Source organism: Protopterus annectens, chromosome 1.part2, assembly GCF_019279795.1.
Source record: "Protopterus annectens isolate FY-2018-M chromosome 1.part2, PAN1.0, whole genome shotgun sequence".
Lineage (NCBI taxonomy): Eukaryota > Metazoa > Chordata > Ceratodontiformes > Protopteridae > Protopterus > Protopterus annectens.
This window is the reverse complement of record NC_056727.1, coordinates 1082497705-1082519960: the sequence shown is the minus strand read 5'-3', so window position 1 is coordinate 1082519960 and position 22256 is coordinate 1082497705. Positions and strand designations below refer to the sequence as shown.

The 22256-nt window shown below is 37.8% G+C and overlaps 1 protein-coding gene across 1 annotated transcript in view; it reads right to left on the bottom strand.

Moving 5' to 3' along the window:
• The window catches only part of LOC122792239 (discoidin, CUB and LCCL domain-containing protein 1-like), a 1730428-nt gene that overhangs the window by 420774 nt on the left and 1287398 nt on the right, over window positions 1-22256 (bottom strand). The window contains exon 7 of the mRNA XM_044059988.1: window positions 13551-13588. Coding sequence (XP_043915923.1) covers window positions 13551-13588 — 38 coding nt within the window. The remainder of the gene's footprint in view (window positions 1-13550; window positions 13589-22256) is intronic.

Sequence of the window (22256 nt, the reverse complement as noted above, 5' to 3'; positions counted from 1 at the left end):
GTATGAAAATCAAATCTGAAAGGGTATGTGTGTCAGCTGTTTGCAGCAGGGACATGAAGCACAGGTTTCACAGAGAGGGTACTGGACAACTTGGCTTGGACATTCGGTTGAGGTCTCAACTCTATAGCTGTGCCAGTGGGGGAATTTTACTGGGGACATGAAACATTAACCATACAGAATGTTATATTCATAAATTAGCAGAATGTATTCTAAGAACTAAGCCAACACAGGAATGGGGAAAGGAGGTTCTGTCAATAAGGATGACTAACTAGGGATACAGACAATAAGGGAACTGGAACTTACTGAAGAAAACTGGCAAAAGAACCAATGTATTGGGAGAAAATAATTAGAGATGGAAAGGTAATAGAATGGGAAGAGGCCAAGAATTTAGGGTAGGTATTTCCTTCCCTATCAAGGATTAATATCAGAGTATAGGCTAAGAGAAAGAAATGGTGGGATCTAAGTGAAAGACTGGTTCTGGTAGAGTTTCTAGTAGAATGTAGAACAGAAGTTGCTGTTAAAAAAGGAATAATTAGTAGAGCATACAAACTATTGAATGATAACTAAAAGAATCAATCAGAGGAGGTTAGACAGGATTAGGAAGTGAGATTTGAAAAGACATTCATAAAGAAACAATGGGGGGATATATGTATGTCTCCCCGAAATATGCAACAAAGTCTAGAGAATTTAGGATCTTTGCTTGGAACTGTTCACATAGGTATTTTTGTACCCCATGTAGACTCCAAAGAAATTTTCCTCAGGTAGACAGCAAATGTTGGAGGTGTGATGGGGAAGAAAGAGGAAATTGGGAACTTATTTTCTGGGAATGACTGTTTGGCAGACGTTAAAGATTCCCTGCAGACTGCTCTGTCAGAAATACTGGGTGAGTAAATTGGTGTAACTAAGGAAACTAATTTTTTGAGCTATAAAACAAAATCGGAATTGCCTAGACACAGTAAGGCCTTGTTTGGCCTTATAGTGGTTGCCAAAAAAGCAATTACTAGAAAACAGAAAGCAACGTCTAAACCAATTTTATAAGTAGTAGTGAATATAGTAATAGAGATACAGCAGCTGGAATTGGGATCTTTAAAAAAGGGTAGGAGCAAATTAAATAGAAAAAAATGGGAATTGTGGGAACAACACATGCAGAGGAGGAACAAGGTTTAAAAGTAGGCAGGATTTGAATGAGCTATGTAATGTTTGACTAATAATGACTGGATAGATTATAAGTGATGTAGAACGTTTGCAACTAAAATGATTTCAATATGGATCATGATGTATTATGTTTGCAACTAAAATTATGTCAATATGGTTTGTTTTCATTTATATAAATGTATGACTGTCTATGTCAAATGTAATAATTTAATAAAGATATTTTTGTTTAAAAAATGTACTATTTATTATTATTACTATTATTAATATTGCCGGAATATTTAAAAATATTGCAGTTACTGTGCAAAGGCCCCTATACAGCCCCATCAATTGTGCTTTATCTCTACTCAACTCAGATTTCCATCAAATTATGTATTTTAATCAGCTTTTAAACACATTCATTTTCCCAAGCCTACCCCAAATACAATTTTTCATAGCTGCCTATACATCATGCCCACAACTTTCCGCATTATCATCTGTTCTGTCTATAATCAGTAAGTTGAATTTCTGTAATGATGCTCAGCTATGCAAGCTGAAAGCTATTTTACAGATGAAAACCCTATCAAGAGGAATCTAGTTTATATGTGGTAGGTTAACAGCATTTATTTTCCCAACATAGTTAGGAGGGAATTTTTTTATGGTCAACAAATAATTCTTGTAAATTTAAAGTGTTGCATTATCATTATGTTATTTTAAATAAAGTGAGAAAGGGATCATAAGACAAAATTAAACTTTAATTTTCTTACTTATAACATTTTATTTTTTGAGCCTAATTACATATTTTTCAATAATTAAAATGAATATATTTGCTGGATTTTTAACGAATGCATTGGATGTGCTAATTCATAAAACAACAAGCATTTGTCAATGCAACTGTTGTTTTTCTGCACCTAAAATCACATTATAGGTTCATATGTATGTAAGTACTAGGACAGCTGCCCTTTTGAGACATTTTTTTAGGCTGGCAAATTTCCTTTTCAAAAGTGAGAATCACACTGTGTACCTTGTCTCTGTGAGATAAACACCCTAACCATTATGACAACTCCCCCAGTTATAATTCCAGATACCCCTCTCTCTCCACACAACTATTACTAGGCAAAAGGTGTGCAATTTACCCTTAGCCAGTTTGCTAGTGACGTTTTAAAATGGCTGTACCCCTGGTACTGACTCTTTTGGAATATTTTTTGTCACTTTTTATAAAGGTCTTTATCTTCAAAATTGTTTAACACAGTTTTTGACTTGTTCTGATGTACAATTGTCATTTATAACAGATAACTAACTGGAAAGAAATACTTAGGTTCACAGGTAAATACTAGGCTGTTGATCCAGAGGATCATGAGCAGCCTAGCCACAATATCCCAAATCATAGGTACCCATTGAAATGACTAATTTATATCTATTTCAGTAGAGCTTGAGTGGCCAGATCCCTCATGTATTTACGCTTGCTCATCCATTCATTCAGGTTATGCTTAAATTAGGTCAGAGAGCTACTTTGTTTTATAGCCAAAAGAAGTCTAGTCCATAAAATAAGGATTCTCTGGAGTATATATCTATTTCACCAGCATGTCCAGTTTATGTTTTGGTCGAAATTAAGATCTCATGATTGGGTGCTAGGGTGTTATTAGTTTTGTGGATGTGCAGGAGGTCACATAGGACAGGATCTTTGACTAGCCACAGGTCACCTCTCAATTCTGCAGGAAACAGAAACATAGAACAGATTACTTTAAGGACGTTTGGGTAGCTTAAAGAAGACATGCCCTTGATTATCTTAATGGGGAAACACTGCTGTCTCTCAGGCTGGGTCATATGCTTAGACAAGTACATAACAAAGATGCCATTACATTCCATTATAGGCCCGATGAGGGAGGAGTACAGAGGATTAGTCTGGCTAGGTAAAAGGATCCCTAACAACAGTGGATACATACTGATCAAAGGATAGTTTCTTGACAAAGAAGTGCCCAGGTCCCTAATGTCCGAGTTAACTTTCAAAAGGGTGTCACATATCTGGTAGGTGCATGGGTGTCCAGTTTTGCCAAAGGACACAATGCTGCACTTCTTTTGGGTGAGTAGTTTTGCCAAAGGACACAATGCAGCATTTCTTGGTATTTACTATTAGGCTGTGGTCCATGAACGTATTACTGGTGCATGTTAGTCCCTCCTGATGAATCTGGATGTCATTTTGGGGATTAATGACAGCTCCAAGTTTGTAGTCATCTACAGACTTGTTCAACCAGAGACCCATGATGTCAGCCTTGACATCAGAAAAGTAAATACCAAAGAGAAGTGGTCTTGGGACTGATCCCCAGGGTGCAGCACTGGCAACTACTCTTTTCAAAGATAGTGTGCCTCCACACTAATAGACTGGGTTCTGTCAGCTAGTTTGTTATCTACCAGACAATATAGGGCTTTGCATTTAATTTGATTAGCTGTGAATAATACAGAATTTGGGATGCTATCAAAGTCCTTAGTCATGGCCAGACTGGCACTGTGAACTGATCTGCCAGAGTCTAATGCACCAATGTAATCCATTTAGCAACTATTCATTACTCCTGATCTCTAATCACTAACCAGAGGCCGCATGTTTCGTGTTTCTGTGGGCTTTCTTCATGCATTCTGCTTTTCTCTCACTTCCCAAAAACATGCTTGTTGATTGGCTACTCTTACATGTCTGCATATATTGCATTTACCATATCCTTGTCATCCAAGACGTTGCTGAAAAGAGCTTGTGATTAATGGTTCACTTACCTGGTTAAAAACTAAGTAACTTTTAATTACAATTACATGACTAACGGGTACTTATTGCTTTTCTCCATGCTGGCCTTTGGTAAGCACTTATCTCCTGTTACATTATCTCCTATTACATCATTCTTATTACCAGGCCTAGCCTCCCTCTGTTTTCCAACACATCACTTTTGCCTTCCATGTCTTGCCACTGTGTCCTTTATTCAGCTTTCCCTCCCCTCTTCTTATTCTAGCTCACCTGTACACTTGTCCCTAAAAAATTCTGCATTCAGCAGCTGACAGTTGTATCCCATAGTCTCACATGTACTGTCCTCTCCTTGCTATTTTCTCACACTTAGCATTTGTTCAACCCCTTAGAGTCTTTTCATGTGTATATGTATCCAGATACAAGAAGTGTACTTGCTGTGACATGAAGTTTGTACATAATCTGTTGAATATATTTTAATGAAAATGTATTTGTACATATATTTCACCCTACTCCTGTAAACTATAGTAATATTTGTAAATAACTAAAAATATAGTAATATTTGTGTATGCATTCTGCATATAACATTTGCATTTTTATGTTACTCTGCACAAATGGTATGTTTCTACTGTGTGTCGAAGTGTAATGTTCTGAATGCTATGTCTTTCTCTTACATAACATACTGTAGATGGCACGGCATTATTGTTATGACACAAATGGTAAACCCTGGTTAATTAAACTACTTAACTAGACAACAAGCTAGCTAACTAACTAGTGTAGCATCTTTAACTAGTCTGTTTAGCTTTTCTACTTTTGGTATTTCCCCCCTGCTAAAGTTGTTGCAGTAATCAGGAAGAGATGAATAGGTGATACTGGAGAATACAGACTTACGTCATTCTTGTCCGGGTGTATTTAAGTTATCTGAGGGCTGAAGGAAAACCTGTAGAAGGATTCTGGTCTTAAAGCATTCATTGGTCGCTAGAGAGCCCTGAACAAAGTAGTGCGGCCATAACAAATGCCATCAATAATGGAAGAACTGTAGGAAAACACTGCACGTGTCTGCCAAAGGCATTTGATACTTTAAGTCATTTATTTATTACTATACAAAATGAGTGTCAGAAGAACAGCAGACAATGTGATACATGCTTAAATGGGAAAGTGCAGCCTATGGTCACTGAAGTAAACATCTCTAAAGATCTCCTTGCAAAGTTTGCACAATGATGTGTAGAAAGGGTAATGGTGCTTATCAAGGGTCAATCAGTACTGAAAGGCACGAGACACACTATTTCATCTGTTGCACTTTTCTGCTGGAGTTAAAGACAGTATTGTTTCAGTTCTGCAACAGACAAGAATCTGCTGCATGTAATTAACAACTAAATATATTATAAATCAAAAGCAGCAAAATGATGATTACATTAGCAAGTTGATGGAGTCACTGAGCAATGGTTTACACAGGATAAAAATATATTTTCCAAAGTTTTGTTAAGATAAAACCAGGCAGGCTTGGTCTGACCAATACCTTATATTTCCTGTGCCCTTAAAGTCTTAAGTAATTTATAGAGTAAATGGATAATTAAAGAACCACAAGCAGGACAGGGAACACCAAACTCGAATATGCAGGTAGCAGTCCAACTAGGAAATAGACCAGACAGGAGAAGGCAGTTGAATAAAATTTATTGCACACAGCCCTCAAGGATTAAGCGCTTTCAAAAAATCTTCATCAGAATCACCTTAACACAGTAAAGCACCACATATAAATACCCCACCCTTCAATCGTTAACCAATAAATTCTCTCCTTTAATTAAAAGCCCTCCATAACATTTTAAAGTCACATTCATTTTTAAACATCCAACACTCAAATAAAAATGCCTCACCACAAATACTTTATGAATATATATAATATATACCCTATACTCATGCTCTAAAAAATATGAAAAATAGTAACTTTAAACAATGTACGATTTCAATTTAAGCACACTGGTTAGGGATACATTGTCATTGAGACCTGGGAGGACAGTGGCATTTAATTTTAGTTGCCAACTTAATTCCATGGTCTCAAGTTCAACTTCGAAAGGTCCCCCCCATAGTCCCTCTGAACACAATCCAATCCAAAAAAAAAAAAAAACAAATGCATGGTTAGTATTACTATTAACATGTAATGCCATAGCATTTTTTGCATCACCCTTCCTAATGCCAAGTCCATGTTCATATAAGCGCTCTCTGAATTTTCTCTTTGTTTTTCCAATATAAAATTGTTGGCAGTTTAAACATTTCCCCACATATATTACACCTATATTATTACAAGTAAAAATAAAATTTAGATCTAAAAACCCTATGATTAATCTCTAACCGATCCCCTTCCAACATCATCCTGCATTGGGAACACTGCCCACATTTATACGTCCCCCATGTATTGCTGGAAAAATAGGGTCAAGTATCAATTGTAGGGTGTTCAAAAAAGATCTTGAGTGTTTTTCCCCTCCTGAACACCACAGGAGGTCTAACCTCTACTAAGTTATGCATATCTTCAAACAAGGAAAAAATATTCCAATATTTATAAATAATTTCTCTGATATTATTTGCCTCATTATAATATTGGGTAATAAAGGCCCCCCCTAATTCCAGAGGGTCCCCCCTTTTAATCCTTCCAGATCCAAATTCTCCTTGCCCCGAATTTAAACTAAGGGGCAAAAAATTCCCCTGACTTCTCCTTTCTTTAATATTTCTAGCAATTTGCAATACCAACCCAGCTGGGTAACCGCTACATAAAAAACATATTCCCCATTTTTTCACACTCTATAACAAACTGATTCCAATCTGAAACCATTTGAGCAAGTTGAATAAATTGTCCCTTAATAATCCCGTTTTTCTGATGTAAAGGATGGTTGCTATCAAAATGTAGACTACTGTTACTGTAAGTGGGTTTGCGGTATATAGTGCTAACCCACCTATTGTTATCCACATCCTTGGAGATGGTAACATCCAAATAATTTATAGAATTGGAATCGTATTGATGGGTAAATTTCAAAATGGAAGTAGAAGTATTTAAAAAATGTACAAAACTTTCAATTTCTTCTACTGCTTCATTCCAAACAATAAAAATATCTTCCAAAAACCAGAGATATAAGCTCCATGGTTTAACCCCAAAATGTGGGAACAAAATTCATCTCTCCCATTGCAAAAGAATAATATTCACAAAGATGGGGGCACAAGCCGCCCCCCTCGCAACTCCCTTCTTTTGCCTAAAATATTGCCCATCTAAATACACATAATTATATTTAAGCATTGGTTCCATACAAAGAACTAGAACATTTATAGTATTATTGTCTAGCAGTACATTCACAAAGGAAATCATGGAACCATTCTATCCCCACATCGTGGGGAATAACATTATACAATTCTACCACATCAATAATCAGGAAAACACATTTTTCAGAGAATTTAATCTTCTTCATTTTCATTAAAAAGTCTCAGGAATCCTTGCATACATGGTCGAACGATTCCAAACAACTTTTAAGTACAAAATCAACATATTTACCCAGGGGGTGTATTTTAGATTTCCTAGCACTAAGAATAGGCCTCATCGGGGGGTCATTTATACACTTATGAATTTTGGGTATCCCAAAAATAATGGGTACCACAGGATATTTCACCTGAAAGAAACAAAAAACTTCTTGGGCTATTTCTTCTTCACCCAGCATATCTTGTATATAAAAGTCTATATGCTGATAGGCTAATTTTATAAGATTAAGGGGTGTTTCTTCATACAAGTCACTATCACTTGAAGTTGTTTGGAATCGTTCGCCCATATATGCAAGGATTCCTGGGACTTTTTAATGAAAATGAAGAAGGTTAAATTCTCTGAAAAATGTGTTTTCCTGACTATTGATGTGGTAGAATTGTATAATGTTATTCCCCGCAATGTGGGGATGGAATGGTTACATGATTTCCTTTATGAATGGACTGTGTTAGACAACAATACTATAAATGTTCTAGTTCTTTATATGGAATTAGTACTTAAATATAATTATGTGTATTTGGATGGGCAATATTTTAGGCAAAAGAAGGGAGTTGCGATGAGGGTGGCTTGTGCCCCCATCTTTGTGAATATTATTCTTTTGCAACAGGAGAGATGTATTTTGTTCCCACATTTTGGGGTTAAATCATGGAGCTTATATCTCCGGTTTTTGGACAATATTTTTATTGTTTGGGATGAAACAGTAGAAGAAATTGAAAGTTTTGTAAATTTTTTAAATACTTCTACTTCCGTTTTGAAATTTACCCATCAATACGAATCCAATTCTATGAATTATTTGAATGTTACCATCTCCAAGGATGTGGATAACAATAGGTGGGTTAGCACTATATACCGCAAAGCCACTTATAATAACAGTATTCTCCATTTTGATAGCAACCATCCTATACATCAAAAAAACTGGATTATTAAGGGACAATTTATTCAACTTGCTCGAATGGTTTCAGATTGGAATCAATTTTTTATAGAGAGTGTGAAAAAATGGGGAATATGTTTTTATGTACAGGTTACCCGGCTGGGTTGGTATTGCAAATTGTTGGAAATATTAAAGAAAGGAGGAGTCAGGGTTTTTTTTTTGCCCCTTATTAGTTTAAATTCAGGGCAAGGAGAATTTGGACCTGGAAGGATTAAAAAGAGGGACCCTCTGAAATTGGGGTGGGGGTCTTCTTTAACCAATATTGTAATGAGGCAAATAACATCAGAGAAATTATTTATAAATATTGGAATATTTTTTCCTTGTTTAAAGATATGCATAACTTAGTGGAGGTTAGACCCCCTGTGGTGTTCAGGAGGGGAAAAACACTTAAGAACTTTTTTGAACACCCTACAGTTGACAGTGGGCCCTATATTACCAGCAAAAAATGGGGGGACTTATAAATGTGGGCAGTGTTCCCAATACAGGATGCTGTTGGAAGGGGATAGGTTAGAGATTAATCATAGGGTTTTTAGATCTAAATTTTATTGCACTTGTAATACTATAGGTGTAATATATGTGGGGAAATGTTTAAACTGCCAACAATTTTATATTGGAAAAACAAAGAGAAAATTCAGAGAGCGCTTATATGAACACGGACTTTACATTAGGAAGAATGATGCGAAAAATGGTATGGCAAGACATGTTAATTGTAATACTAATCATATATATATATATTTTTTTCGATTGGATTGTGTTCAGGGGGACTATAGGGGGAGACCTTGGGAAGACAAATTTGAGGCCAAGGAATTAAGCTGGCAACTGAAATTAAATGCCACTGTCCCTCCAGGTCTCAATGACAATGTATCCATAACCAGTGTGATTAAATTGAAATCGTACATTGTTTAAGGTTACTATTTTTCATATTTTGTAGAGCATGAGTATGGGGTATATATTATATATAGTTATAAAGTATTTGTGGTGAGGCATTTTTATTTGAGTGTTGGATGTTTAAAAATAAATGTGACTTTAAAATGTTATGGAGGGCTTTTAATTGAAGGAGAGAATTCATTGGCTAAAGATTAAAGGGTGGGGTATTTATATGTGGTGCTTTACTGTGTTAAGATGATTCTGATGAAGATTTTTCAAAAACGCTTAATCCTTGAGACTATGTGCAATAAATTTTATTCAACTGCCTTCTCCTGTTGTTTGGTCTATTTCCTGTTTGGACTGCTACTTGCATATGTAAATGGATAATTGTTAGTAAATGGCGCTGTGCAGTTAGCCCTACTGTCTCAAAGAGCTTAGTTCTCCAGTTCACTTCTTGGCTGGAATGGTTTCTGTGCAGAGTCTGTATAACTTTCCCCATACCCATGAAGGTTTTTGCTAGGGGCTATGATTTCTTCACAAATCCCAAAGATGTGTCACAGGTGAATTGTATGGCACCCCATCCAGGATTAGTTTCCTCTACCTTGTGCCACATGAGTGCTAGGTTAGGCTCCAGATCTCCTGTGACCCAGAACTGGATTCAATTGTTAACTGAAGAACAAATGAATGAATGTTAGTAAGCATCCATGTGAACAGGATAGCTTTGTGGCTGTGTGTGTGTTCAAACAAGGGTTTGGGTGTAGTGTGAAAATAAACTAAAGAAAAACACACGTCACAGCAGGATTGTCAAAAAAAAACATCAACTAGAAAATATGGTAAGGGTTTTCATTCATCTTGATTAGACCAAACCAAATACTTACCACATGATTAATTTAGAGAGTCAAATATATATCACATGGTACTAAACAACCAATCATAACAATCTTCTTCTTCTTTCGCCTTTTCCCGGTTAGGGGTCGCCACAGCGGATCATCTATCCGCTCACGATTGGCAGTGGAGTTTTACACTGTTGAGTTGCCAGCCCGGCGCCCAACCTTCCACAGAAGGCACACACATGCACACACTCACACCTAGGGCCAATTTAGAATGTCCAATCCACCTACAGCATGTCTTTGGGATGTGGGAGGAAACCGGAGCACCCAGAGGAAACCCACGCGACCACAGGGAGGACATGTAAACTCCGCACAGAAGGCACCCCAGCAGAGAATCGAACCGGAGAACCTCTTGCTGTGAGGTGGCAACGCTAACTGCTGCACCACTGTGGCCGCCCCAAACAACCAATCATAACAATACATAAAAATAATCCACTCATCTAGAAAATAAATGTATACATAGAAATAAATGGTTACAAATAAATATTCAATCATAAATAAGAGAACTTAAAAAAAAAAACATTTAATATTAATCAGTTCATTTAAACCTGGGAGGCCTATCGGCATCCAAATAAATTTGTGATCAAACTTCACAACATTCTAACAAGCTGTTAACATTACCTTAACATGATGTATCATACAATGAATATAACACAAAAAATAAAATTTCGTAAAACTGTAACATAATACAGAATGTGTAGACAAGGCATTATTAGTATCTTTATTTTTTATAGCTAGCACATGTTCATAGATTATTTGCTTAAGCATTCTGATACTTTTACCCATATAAAAGCATTTGGAATTACTATATACAGCTAAATAAACAACATGGTGTGACTTGGAAATAACTCTATTTTTAGAAACTATTAGTTTATTCATACGTCTCAAAAAATGTCTTGGCTATTCAATAAATATCTACACTGTTTACAAGACTGACAACTATATGTCCCATAAGGCACATTGCTGATGATGCACACATAAGTATATATTTTAATCAAATAATTTATATTTTTAATATGTGAAAGTAGGAACATCACCAACAATACTGACCAAGTCTCTTATTACCAAGAATAATTTTCCAGTTGTCTTTCATATTTATCATACTTTCCATATAAATATTAACAGGTAACACAAAATATTTACTAAACAATCAACTGTTAACTTCTGTTTAGTATATCCTCCACAACTTATAGGATGAAATATAGTTAACCGATTACTTGTAACTTCATCAATAATTTTAGTTAACTTGAATAACCCTTATCTAAAATAAAGGATTTACCTCTTGTTTGAAAACTGCATCACCACTAATTAATTGACTCAGTCTAATAAATTGTCCTATTATAGCATTCTGTTTCATAAACTGAGATGCATATTACTGTAATTAAAGTAGTTATTTACAAAAGTAGCTTGGGGGGGGGGGGGTTAGTTACTGAGTACAGGCTATATACAAAATGTGCCTGATATGCATGCATTTCCTTTGTGGGAAGATCGTAGTGTAGTTTTACTCATGTGACCAAAGGTATAAAAAAATGAACTTCACTGCTGATAATTTACACTGTCTAAGTGATGTTGGCAACTTGCTCACTATAAATTTGATACTTGGTACATGTTTCTGATGTTTCAGACAATTACATGAAGCCTAGTACACAGAATGAATGCAAATGAGGTACGACAATCAAGCAGCGAACCCATATTCCTAATTAAAAGTAGTAGAAACACAAAGCCGGCACCAAGTTCAATATTACTGCATTGCTACCCAGTTACTACTTGGGCAAAATAATTATTTCAAGGTGAAATTAATTAAGAAGCAAGTAGTAATTATGAATCCATTCATCCAAATCATTTCGAAATGTATAAAAACCTTTAATAGAATTGTACTGTGTTTACTGTAATGGATTTGGCATACAGCACAGGAAGCTTTGGGGAAATCAATAAAATGCCACTGGTCTGTCTGGGGGCGGGCATTATTGTCCCCAAATCCCGCACCAAGCTCAAGAAGTCATTCAGAAGAAATGAACAGATGGCTAGGCCAGGTGAATTCAATGGGCATGGGAAATACACTCTTACTAAAATAAGTATGTGTATAGTAGATTTACAAACCAAAAAGAACTGTAGATACTCCACACCAAAGGCTGCCTGTCCACAAAGAGTCCAAAGGAAAAAAGAAAACACAGGTACTAGCCACCACGCTGAACAGTTTCAAAACTTTTATTTTAAAACACAATTAAAAACACAGAAATGAGTGCTTTCAAGATCAAGCCCTTCTTCAGATACAAAACTCAAATGAAACTGCAGTTTTTAAATAGCTCTTCAGTTAACATTCAGTACTGCACCCTCATTTTCCTTAGTGCAGATCTTAAAGGTATAACCCCATTTAAACCTGGGGTTTTGTATGCTGCTAGCTCAATGATCCATTTAGTGTCATTCAACTCTGTCTCATTAATCAAATCACTTCCCCTTTTGAATTTATTTACACAATGTATAACCGTAAAACTTAGATTTATGATTTTCATACTTAGAAATGTGCTGGAAAAATGCATTATGTTCATGTTTTAATCTTACAGAGGACAAATGGTTAAAAATTCTGTTTTTCAGCATGCAGTTAGTTTTTCCTACATAGAATGAGCTGCAGTCCTGACAGAAAGACAGACAGGTAAACAACATTCTTTGTTTTAAATCTGCATACAAATCAAAACAATATTGTTTTCCTGATATAGGGTGTACATAGGATTCTGCCTCCAGAATGTACTCAGATGCTTTGCAATTTCTGCACTTTCGTGTACCTGAACATTGTGTAAAATTGTTCCGACTTTTTCCTATCTTCCCTTCATGACATAACAGATCCTTCAGATTTGTATTTCTTCTAAAGCCAAAAAATGTTTTTTCTCCTACTACCTTAGCTATTTTTTCATCTGTCAGCAAAACATTCCAATTCCGTTTTATCACATATTCCCCCTATATTATTACTATATGTTAACATTAGTCTCACATCCATCTGTGAGACTCTAGACTTGTTTACCTGTCTGTCTGTCAGGACTGCAGCTCATTCTATGTAGGAAAAACTAACTGCATGCTGAAAAACAGAATTTTGAACCATCTGTCCAGAAAGCACTCATTTCTGTGTTTATAATTATGTTTTAAAATAAAAGTTTTGAAGCTTGTTCAGCGTGGTGGCTAGTACCTGTCTTTCTTCCACATCTCAACAATGCTCAGCTAACAGCCGCTTCCTAAATATAGCAAGGACTATCCTGCACAAACAATACAGATGCCAAGATATGGGATCAAGCAGGACTTCAGTTAACTGATCTGGCAGAGTAGTGTTGGACAAGTCCAAAACAAAGCAACACACGCTAGCCTCATTATGTGAAAGACTCAATCTAAACAGTAGATGAAACACTAGGCTGAGTACAATGGCATCATTACAGAAGCAAAATAAAACTGTGATACCACTCAGTATGTGAGACAAGAGACAATTCCACTTACCTTTCTGAAAGATCAACAACTTTTCAGACAGAGACCCCCTGGAAAAAGAAAATGAGAACATTTGTTTATTTATTTATTTTTTATTACAAAGGAATACAATGTATGGCTTCTTTTAAAATTCTCAACTGTTTAGAGAAAGACTGTTCACACATACATAAGTATAATGGCTTTTTATACAGAACTAGATCTAATGAAGCATTTTACTGCACTGTGGAAATATCACACTATAAATACATCTTTAGGGATGATAACATGAGGCAAACAGTAACCCGCCTTCCAGGGGCAAAGATACCAAATGTCACAAGCATTTTTGATAAAATCGTGAATCGAAACAAGCAAAAGGATAAGTTGTGGCAGTGGAGGGAATAGTAATCTAGAGCTACTAAATGAATGGAAAATTACTTCAGGACTTTATAAATCTGCAGAATACTTGAATGAAATGTAAATATCATCTCAAAATCATGAACTTGCTTTCTAGGTATTATAAAAAGAAAGGTCTATGAAAACAAAGTTAAAAGGAAAAACAACTTATTAACTTCAGCTGTAAGAAAGGTCTGACTTAAGTTAAGATGTATGTTCCAATATTTCATGACAAATATAACAAATTTCAGCAGTATAGCATTTATTTAAGCTCACTGTGAACCAGGCTTTTAGGATAAAGCATTAACATTTAACATTCAGGAAGACCCAAGATGGGAACTCAATTATAAACCAAAATGATATCTCAGATCTGTGTAGTAATGCATGGACTCTGAATACAAGAAGTTTGAGTTGGAACAACCAGACAGATCCAATAAAGCCTACATGGGCCATCTGCACCATGTGCACATCATGCTGTGATGTGCATATGGTAGCAGAAAGCTTTGGATTCAGTAAGTGTCTCTACACAGTATATAGAGCTGTGCACAGCCTCGCAAAGAAGGTAAACATCATGGCATGCTAATTACAGCATACGCAGATGAATTGTATGTTAACCAACCATTCCAAGATGGAGATGCTATTCAACAAGATATAAAGCAACTGAGGAGTCTCAGTGCTGGTTTTCCCTGGAATTTCAAAACCTATTGGAATACAGCCACAGAAAGGAGTCTACAGAGAGACAATGTTAGGGGCTACTGTTGGTCTATGCTGCTGCTGCTAATAGGCTAAAGCCGAGAAGGAGAAGAGTTTTCAGACCCCATTTAACATAGCACAATCTACAGGACGTGGAAATTGTAGAATGCTACAGGGTGGATATAGACCCACTACAGGAACTTTCTCTGTTGTCCTCACCTCAGAGCCAGGGCAAACCGAGGGGAACCCATCCCAGTGGAGACCAAGGTATGTGTAGCACTTAGAATCTTAGCTACAGGTACCTTTCAGAAACCAACAGGGGACATGCTGGAAGTGTCACAGGCATCAACATCCAGGATCCTTCATCAATTTCTGAATGCTATGCTACAGTATGCCAGTGACCACATATACTTCCCCCTTATTCCTGAGGATAGGATCAGAAATATGCAGGAGTTCTACCCTGTAGCACACTACCCTGAAGTACTGGGTGTCATAGAATGCACACATATAGAAATTAAGACATCACCTGGGGAACAGGGAAGGCTCTACATTAATAGAAACGGCTTTCAATCTATTAACTGCCAAGTCATGTGTAATGCCAAGGGAATCATCTTGAACATGTCTGCTGGCAACCCTGGCAGTTACCACGACTCATATCTGGCACACCTCCAAACTGTATCAGATGTTCACTAGGGGGGATCGCCTACAGGGTAATTTACTATGGAATGCAGGTTATGCAATGGAATCCTAGATGATAACACCCATCAGAAATGCACACACACTTGCTGAAGAATGCCATAATGAGGCACACGCTCAAACCAGAAATATCACAGAGCGTGTGTCTGGGCTACTGAAGTCATGGTTCTGGTGCCTGGATACATCTGGATGAGCCCTGCAGTACAATCCATGTACATGTACTGAAATACTCACAGTATATGTCATGCTACACTATATCATCCTAAGAAAACAGCTTTAGCAGGATCAACAAGGGGAAGGACAACACATCCCACCACCAATGCCAAGGTCACCACAACCACACACAGTTGAGGAGTCAAGGGGGAACCAGCAGCTGCTGTGGGTGTAGACAGATGTAAGTGTCCTCAACATGCTCTCACATTGGCTAAGAGGCAATTCATAGCACACTCACTCACCACCTAAGGGCCTAAAACCTTCCTCCTCTGCACATACATATAGTAACACTGATGCCAGGCAACTCTCACAACCTTTACATACCCATGTATTGGCTGTGTATTGCTTGCATCAGACAGAGTCAGCCCTGAACTAAAACTGCTGCAACTGCTGGATTTAGAAGATACATATTGAACCTGAAGTGTATTGTGTAATAACATGAATGACTGCCATATCCTTGCATTCTGTTATTTGTAGTGTAAGCAAGTAAAAGGTGGGTGATTTGCACAGAAATGACCTTAACATGTGACAGCAGAGACTTACTTGACTTACATGCCTCCATTTTTAAGTAGTAGGCCTCGGTCATCAAAGATTCACACAATCATACCTTGCAAAAGTAGAGATGGTCACTGCATGTCCTCAGTTTAGTACCATAAGTATGTATTGGAAAATCATTAAAGAGAAAAGTTAGAAAGTAATGATACACATTGTGGTTTCAGAAGTCACAACCCTCACAAGATCATTAATAATAAAGATGGAAAATTTTGATGCTATCAACTGTCTAACTTTCTAAGACCAATATAACTCAAAGGTACAATTACCAGTTCAACATCACAAATGTAGATATACTAAGCACTATGTCAGCTATGCATCCTGAGCATCAGAAACAAAGCTTATGTATCCTTCAATAAAAAAGATACAAAACAGGGTTATGGCACAGTTATCATCACTTGCACATGGTGTTGGGGGGGGGGGGGCAGAAATCCTAGGCTGACACAAAAGGTCAGTGAGTGTCTGTGAGTAAGAAAGAGAAGCAGGCAGACATTTGGATAAACCAACAAATGTCCAGTGAGACAAAATGAGTTTTAAGCTGCACTGCTGAGCCATGGAACTGTTGTCTGTGGTCTGTCCAGGTGAGACTAGTGTGTGAGTGTCTGTCTGAACATAGCCAAGCTCTGTGCTAGTTTGTCTTGGTATGTCAGACAAGTGTGAGCTGTGCATGGTAGCGGTGGCATTTGATCGTTGTTGTCCTTGACCATAAGAATGATCTCTGCCAGGAGTTGCACTGGCATATCCACAGTCAGATGCACTGCTGCTACCTGAATGTGACTGATGTCTGCTGGATGAGTTCCCCTCACGAGTATGCCCAGGACCATGACCCCATGGCCTGCACATCTGGGTCTGGACAGCTCGCCCACTGATGGAGCACGAAGTACTGCCACTATGGGAGTGTGAATGGGCATGGCCATGTTGGCTAAGAGCAGATGATGTGGCTGACATGTGCCTATGAGGATGCCATGCCCCTTCCAGCAGACGTGCCATCACAGACACAGTTCATTTCAATGTGTCATTCATCCAATCCACTGAATCGGCAAAGTGGTGGAGGCAGTCAAGCATATCAGCCTGCGCCACATCTACAGCCCTAAGCATTTTTCTGGAGCACCTATGAGAATGTAACTGTGTCTTCATGAAGACCCTAAACATACTTTGAGTGGCACAGGAAGAGACAGCTGGATCAGGTGGAGGATAAACAGCAGGCATCCTCCGAGCACCCCTAACAACCCTCCTGTCGGGTACCTCACCCACACTTTGACTATGACCAGAGTCAACAGGCACTGAAGCCACAGTAACCACACTTCCCTGATCAATTGTCTTGCCCTCCACCTGTCCAATATATATGGGCTTATTGGAAGGGGTAGGCGTAGGCCTACTGGCTATGTCTGATGGAATTAATTGCGGATGGCTGTATGTCAATCTCAGTGCCAGATTCAACCTCTGTGTCTCTGTTTGGTCACCATTATCATCAGTCTGCTGATACTCTGACATCACGTGTAGAAGTCGCACACTTCCAGTGTCAGGATCACCTATGATATTAAGCAACAAACACAGGAGAAATGAAAACCTAAACTACTATACTCCAATACATGCTAACAAAATAACATTGCTGACACTATTAGACAGTACAGCAATACACACAACAGTCCTGACATCAACATCACACACTAAATTATTTCTCTGAATTGCTCATTAGTACTGACAGAAAAATGTTTGGCTTACCAACTGCAGATTAGGGCATCCTCTGCATGCCAGATGGTCCTGGAAGAAGTTAAGCAAAAGGTACGGACAACATCTTCACAATTAATGGTAACACGGGGGTAATACTTTTACCCTTTTTTATGTTCATTAACTATACTTTCAACAAGAACTTTGATGTGCTAACTGTAGCAATCTTCAGTGCCCCCCGCCAAAAAAAAATTTCTTGTGAAACAGAAGTAACATATTGATTTCAATTGTTTTATAACAGTATTCGACAACTGAGATACAAAAGCCTCCCTGGATGCTCTTCCTGGGACATGCCTGCTGTCCCTGAAACAGCAGCACCAATGTCGAGGACATACTGTTCTGCACTTTATTGGGAACTGTCCAGATCCCTGACAGTGGACAAAAACTCTTTTATTTAGTGTTAGTGGTAGCTCTGTAGCAGGATCCCTCCGTACCCATCCAAGTTTAAAAAGTTAATTGATTGTAATTAGTGGGGTTTGAATTTGTTATTTATATATATATATATATATATATATATATATATATATATATATATATATATATATATATATCAAAATGGCTGTTTTCACTACACTTTATCTATTGAAGGTGAAAAGCCGAGGTACCTTCTGGTCTGGTCTTGCATTTTTGTTTTTGTTAAATTTCATCCACTTCCCCACGTTCCAGTCAATGCTGCAGAAACACCAAGGCACTGATACGCAGACTGTTAATGAAAAGGTGGATGTTTTGATTCATTCGACAGTCGGTTTCAAGATTTTGAAAAGCATAGACTGCAGTTGAAACTGTTTGCAGATCCATTTGGTGTTTCTGTTAATGACATGGAGGCAAAGTACCAGCTGGAGTCATCTGATGGACTCAGTGCTACATTCAGAGAAAACAGTCTGACTTTTACAAGAGTCTTCCTGATGTGTTTGTAAATCTGACAGACAATGCATGTGTTCATGCAAGTATGTTTGGCAGCTTGTATCGTTGTAAACAGACATTTTCACAAATGAAGCTCAACAAAAGTAGCATTCAGAATCAGCTAATGGACAATAACCTTGAAGCCTTCTTGTGTTTGTCATCAACCAACATCGAGCCTGATATTGCAAAGCTCGTTTCAGAGATGCAGCCACAACCGTCACACTGACTGCGTATACTACTGTTGCTACCAAGTGTGTTCGAAATGTAATTACATTTAATGTGAATACTGTGACTCATTTTACTAATGTACTGTTTTAGTGTAGTGAAGTCTATGTTGCAGTTTACTGCTGTCTTAAGTAAGAATGCCAGTAACCTGTACCTACTGTTAACTCGTAACGACTTACTATGTTTTGAGGTGGCCTACAGATGCATTAAGAATTTGTGTAGTGGCCCTCCCCACAAAAAGGTTGTGCACCACTGGTGTAACAGCTCAAACTGTCACCTGTATTTATGAATGATTCCTGACTATGTCTGAGAAGCACTTCTTCTGTGGCAAAGATGGAAAATCAACACTGTGGAAGAAAATGTATTGCCCCTTACGCCTAGGTTTGAATCCCACAATGTAAAAATCAATTTTTTTCAGTGCATAAAGGTAAAAACAAATGTATCACATTACATTTTATGTCCCCAGTGCATGTCTGCAAACCTAATTCAGCTAAGACTTACCTTCCAACTTCCAATATATATTTCCAGGCTACATCAGTAGACACCCCTCAAACTTAGGCCAAGTGTCAGATTAATCTTCCAATTTCATTTAATTCCCCCCTGCTTGGCACTGCTGCTCTCCATTTAACATCACCCAAACGAGGTTGGCATCGTTGCACAGGTTTGCTCACTCCCACTAAACATGATAACTGGAATTGGCTGGAAAGCATCAGTTTCTATTGCTCTAGTTCAGCTGGTAGATGTGGCTTGCATTAGAGGGAAAGGTGCTAGGTTTAGGGCAGAGAAGTGGGGTGTCCAGGATATTTAACTCATTAACCCCGACTACCATCTCCTAGCACTTTTATTGTTACATCCGAGCGAGCTAGGAGACGAGTGGAATTCTCTGTTGTTACCTCCCGAGTGCCTTGTACAGGCGCAACTTACTTCCTGATCTTATTTAAGATTCACGTTGTGAAAACTAAGTTGAAAATGTAACTGAACTTTGTCAGTCACCTTCTCAACTTAGCTTTCACATTGCAGTAACCACATGTTTACATTTAATATTAGTGAGTGCATCGGCTTTTTTCACACTAAGCCAATTCTGCCTGGATTCCTTAAAGCAAGTGGTGGCAGCCAATCAGGTTAGCGAAATCCAAGCCACCACTTGCATAACACCTCCACCCCCAGACCTGTTGCCGTTGTTCTTTTAGAATAAATACAGGGGTCCAGCATCTAATATCCCCCTTTTGTTCCTAGCAATTGAATAATTTACTTCTGTTGCTGCAGGATCCCTCCAGTTCCCACACCAATCTGCTCTTCGAAGAGGTCCGTGAACTATTCCAGCTGATCTGCCGTGTTTTATCTTCTGATGAGTTAGTGTTTTATTTTTTAATCTTTGCAGCAGGCAATGATTTGAAACCTTATGTAATATGGAGTGGAAAACATTTTGTCAAGCATCTACACTATTTTGTTTAATCCTCTGCAGCATCTCTGGTTTACCATCATTTGCATGATGTGTGCTGGCAAGGAACGAATGCGCTTATCACTGCTTGCAGTTCAGAGTCAAACTCCTAAACATAGACTCCGATATTATGTTGCACTCAGATCCACTGTCATACTTTCTGTAACTCTCACTAGTTTGCAAGGGGGAGTGGGTAGAGGTGTGAGAACCACATCTGGCCGTTCCAATGACATTTTACCTTACGTGTTGTATCTTCCGTTGAGTTTGTATTTTTTCTTTTTAATCTTTGCAGCAGGCAAGGATTTATAAAAGTTAATCTTTATGCTTATATGGAAGGGGAAAACATTATGTCAAGCATGCACATTGTGTTTATTCGTCTGCAGCATCTCTGCTTTAGCTTAATCATTTGTGTGATGTGTGACGAATGCACTTATCACTCTGCTTGTGGATTATTCTAGTGCACGAAAAGCCGTTTTTTTCTGGTGTGTCCTTTTATAAACACACACACTCAGTCACTTATTCACTCTTAGAATGATGAGGGTGAGATCAGCAATGTAGAAATTATGCCAGTTTGTCAAGCAGGCTATCTAATCAAGCTTGCAAGTTCAAAACTAATCAATGTTTTGTACTGAGCATCAGTTTATGCCCAGTGTATGGCAAAAGTACACATGCAAACTCTGCTTGCAGTACAGAGTCAAACTCCTAAACATAAACTCTGATATTATGTTGCACTCAAATCCACTGTCAAACTTTCCGTGACTGTTATTAGTTTGCAAGGTGGAGTGGGAAGAGGTCTGAAACCACATTTGGCCATTACGATGACATTTTACCTTGCAGTAGTCAGTTCTATATGGTTTATGCATATGGTGACTATAGCTTAATGATTTTATTTGTATGCCATTCTGTGACATGGGTGCACTTTGTGATAGCTTGCTTGGAATACCAAGTAGTGCAGGTAGAGGCTTGTTCTTAAGTATTTAGCAAATGTACATTTCTCTTGACCTGAGTTTCCAGTGTTATTGAGCTGTGTCACTTGCTAGGAATTTTTACATATTTTTGAAGGTTGTATTTTATTCTTGGTAACAGATTTTCCTGAAGGGTAATGTTAAGCTGATGACTGCTGGCATGACATGGACCCCCAGGACAATTCAGATGCAAGTTAATGATTTTATTTGTATGCCATTATGTGACATGGGTGCACTTCATGATAGCTTGCTTGGAATACCTTATGTTTTGTATATATCAAATTCTGTCCTAATTGCTGGACAAAATTTCACAAATTTATTTTGAAGCTGGATTGCTTTTTTTGTAGCATGTCAACAGTTTTGCTATGTTCTTGGTTAAAAATGTTGAATAATAGGTTGTCATTAGTCCACAGATGCACTGTCCTGCAAGATTAAAGGCTGCGTTGTATTTTACAAAAGTAATTTTTCTTGTTCCACATATTGCTTAGAAAAACCACAAGGCACAATGTGTTATGGTCTAAGATGAACAATGAATACATGAATTTGCTATTTTATGTGAGAGATGTGCTTGAACTAACACACTTCTTGGCACTTACCCATGCTTACAAACTATCTCTACCATGAACACTAAGATGAGGAAAGGAAATATGTTGTGCATGCTTGGGCATACTACTGAAGGGGGCTCATGACAAATGTTTCATTTTAATGCTTGTGCATACTCAGACATACTAGTGAAGGGGTCATTGGGGGGAATGTTTCCTTTTTGGTGCTTTTTCATACTTGGACATACTACTGAAGGGGGCTTGTGGCAAATGTTTAATTTCCGTGCTTACTTGGGCATACTACTGCAGGGTCACGTGGCAAATGTTTCGTTTTGGTGCTTGTACATACTTGGACGTAGTACTGAAGGGGTCTCGTGGCAACTGT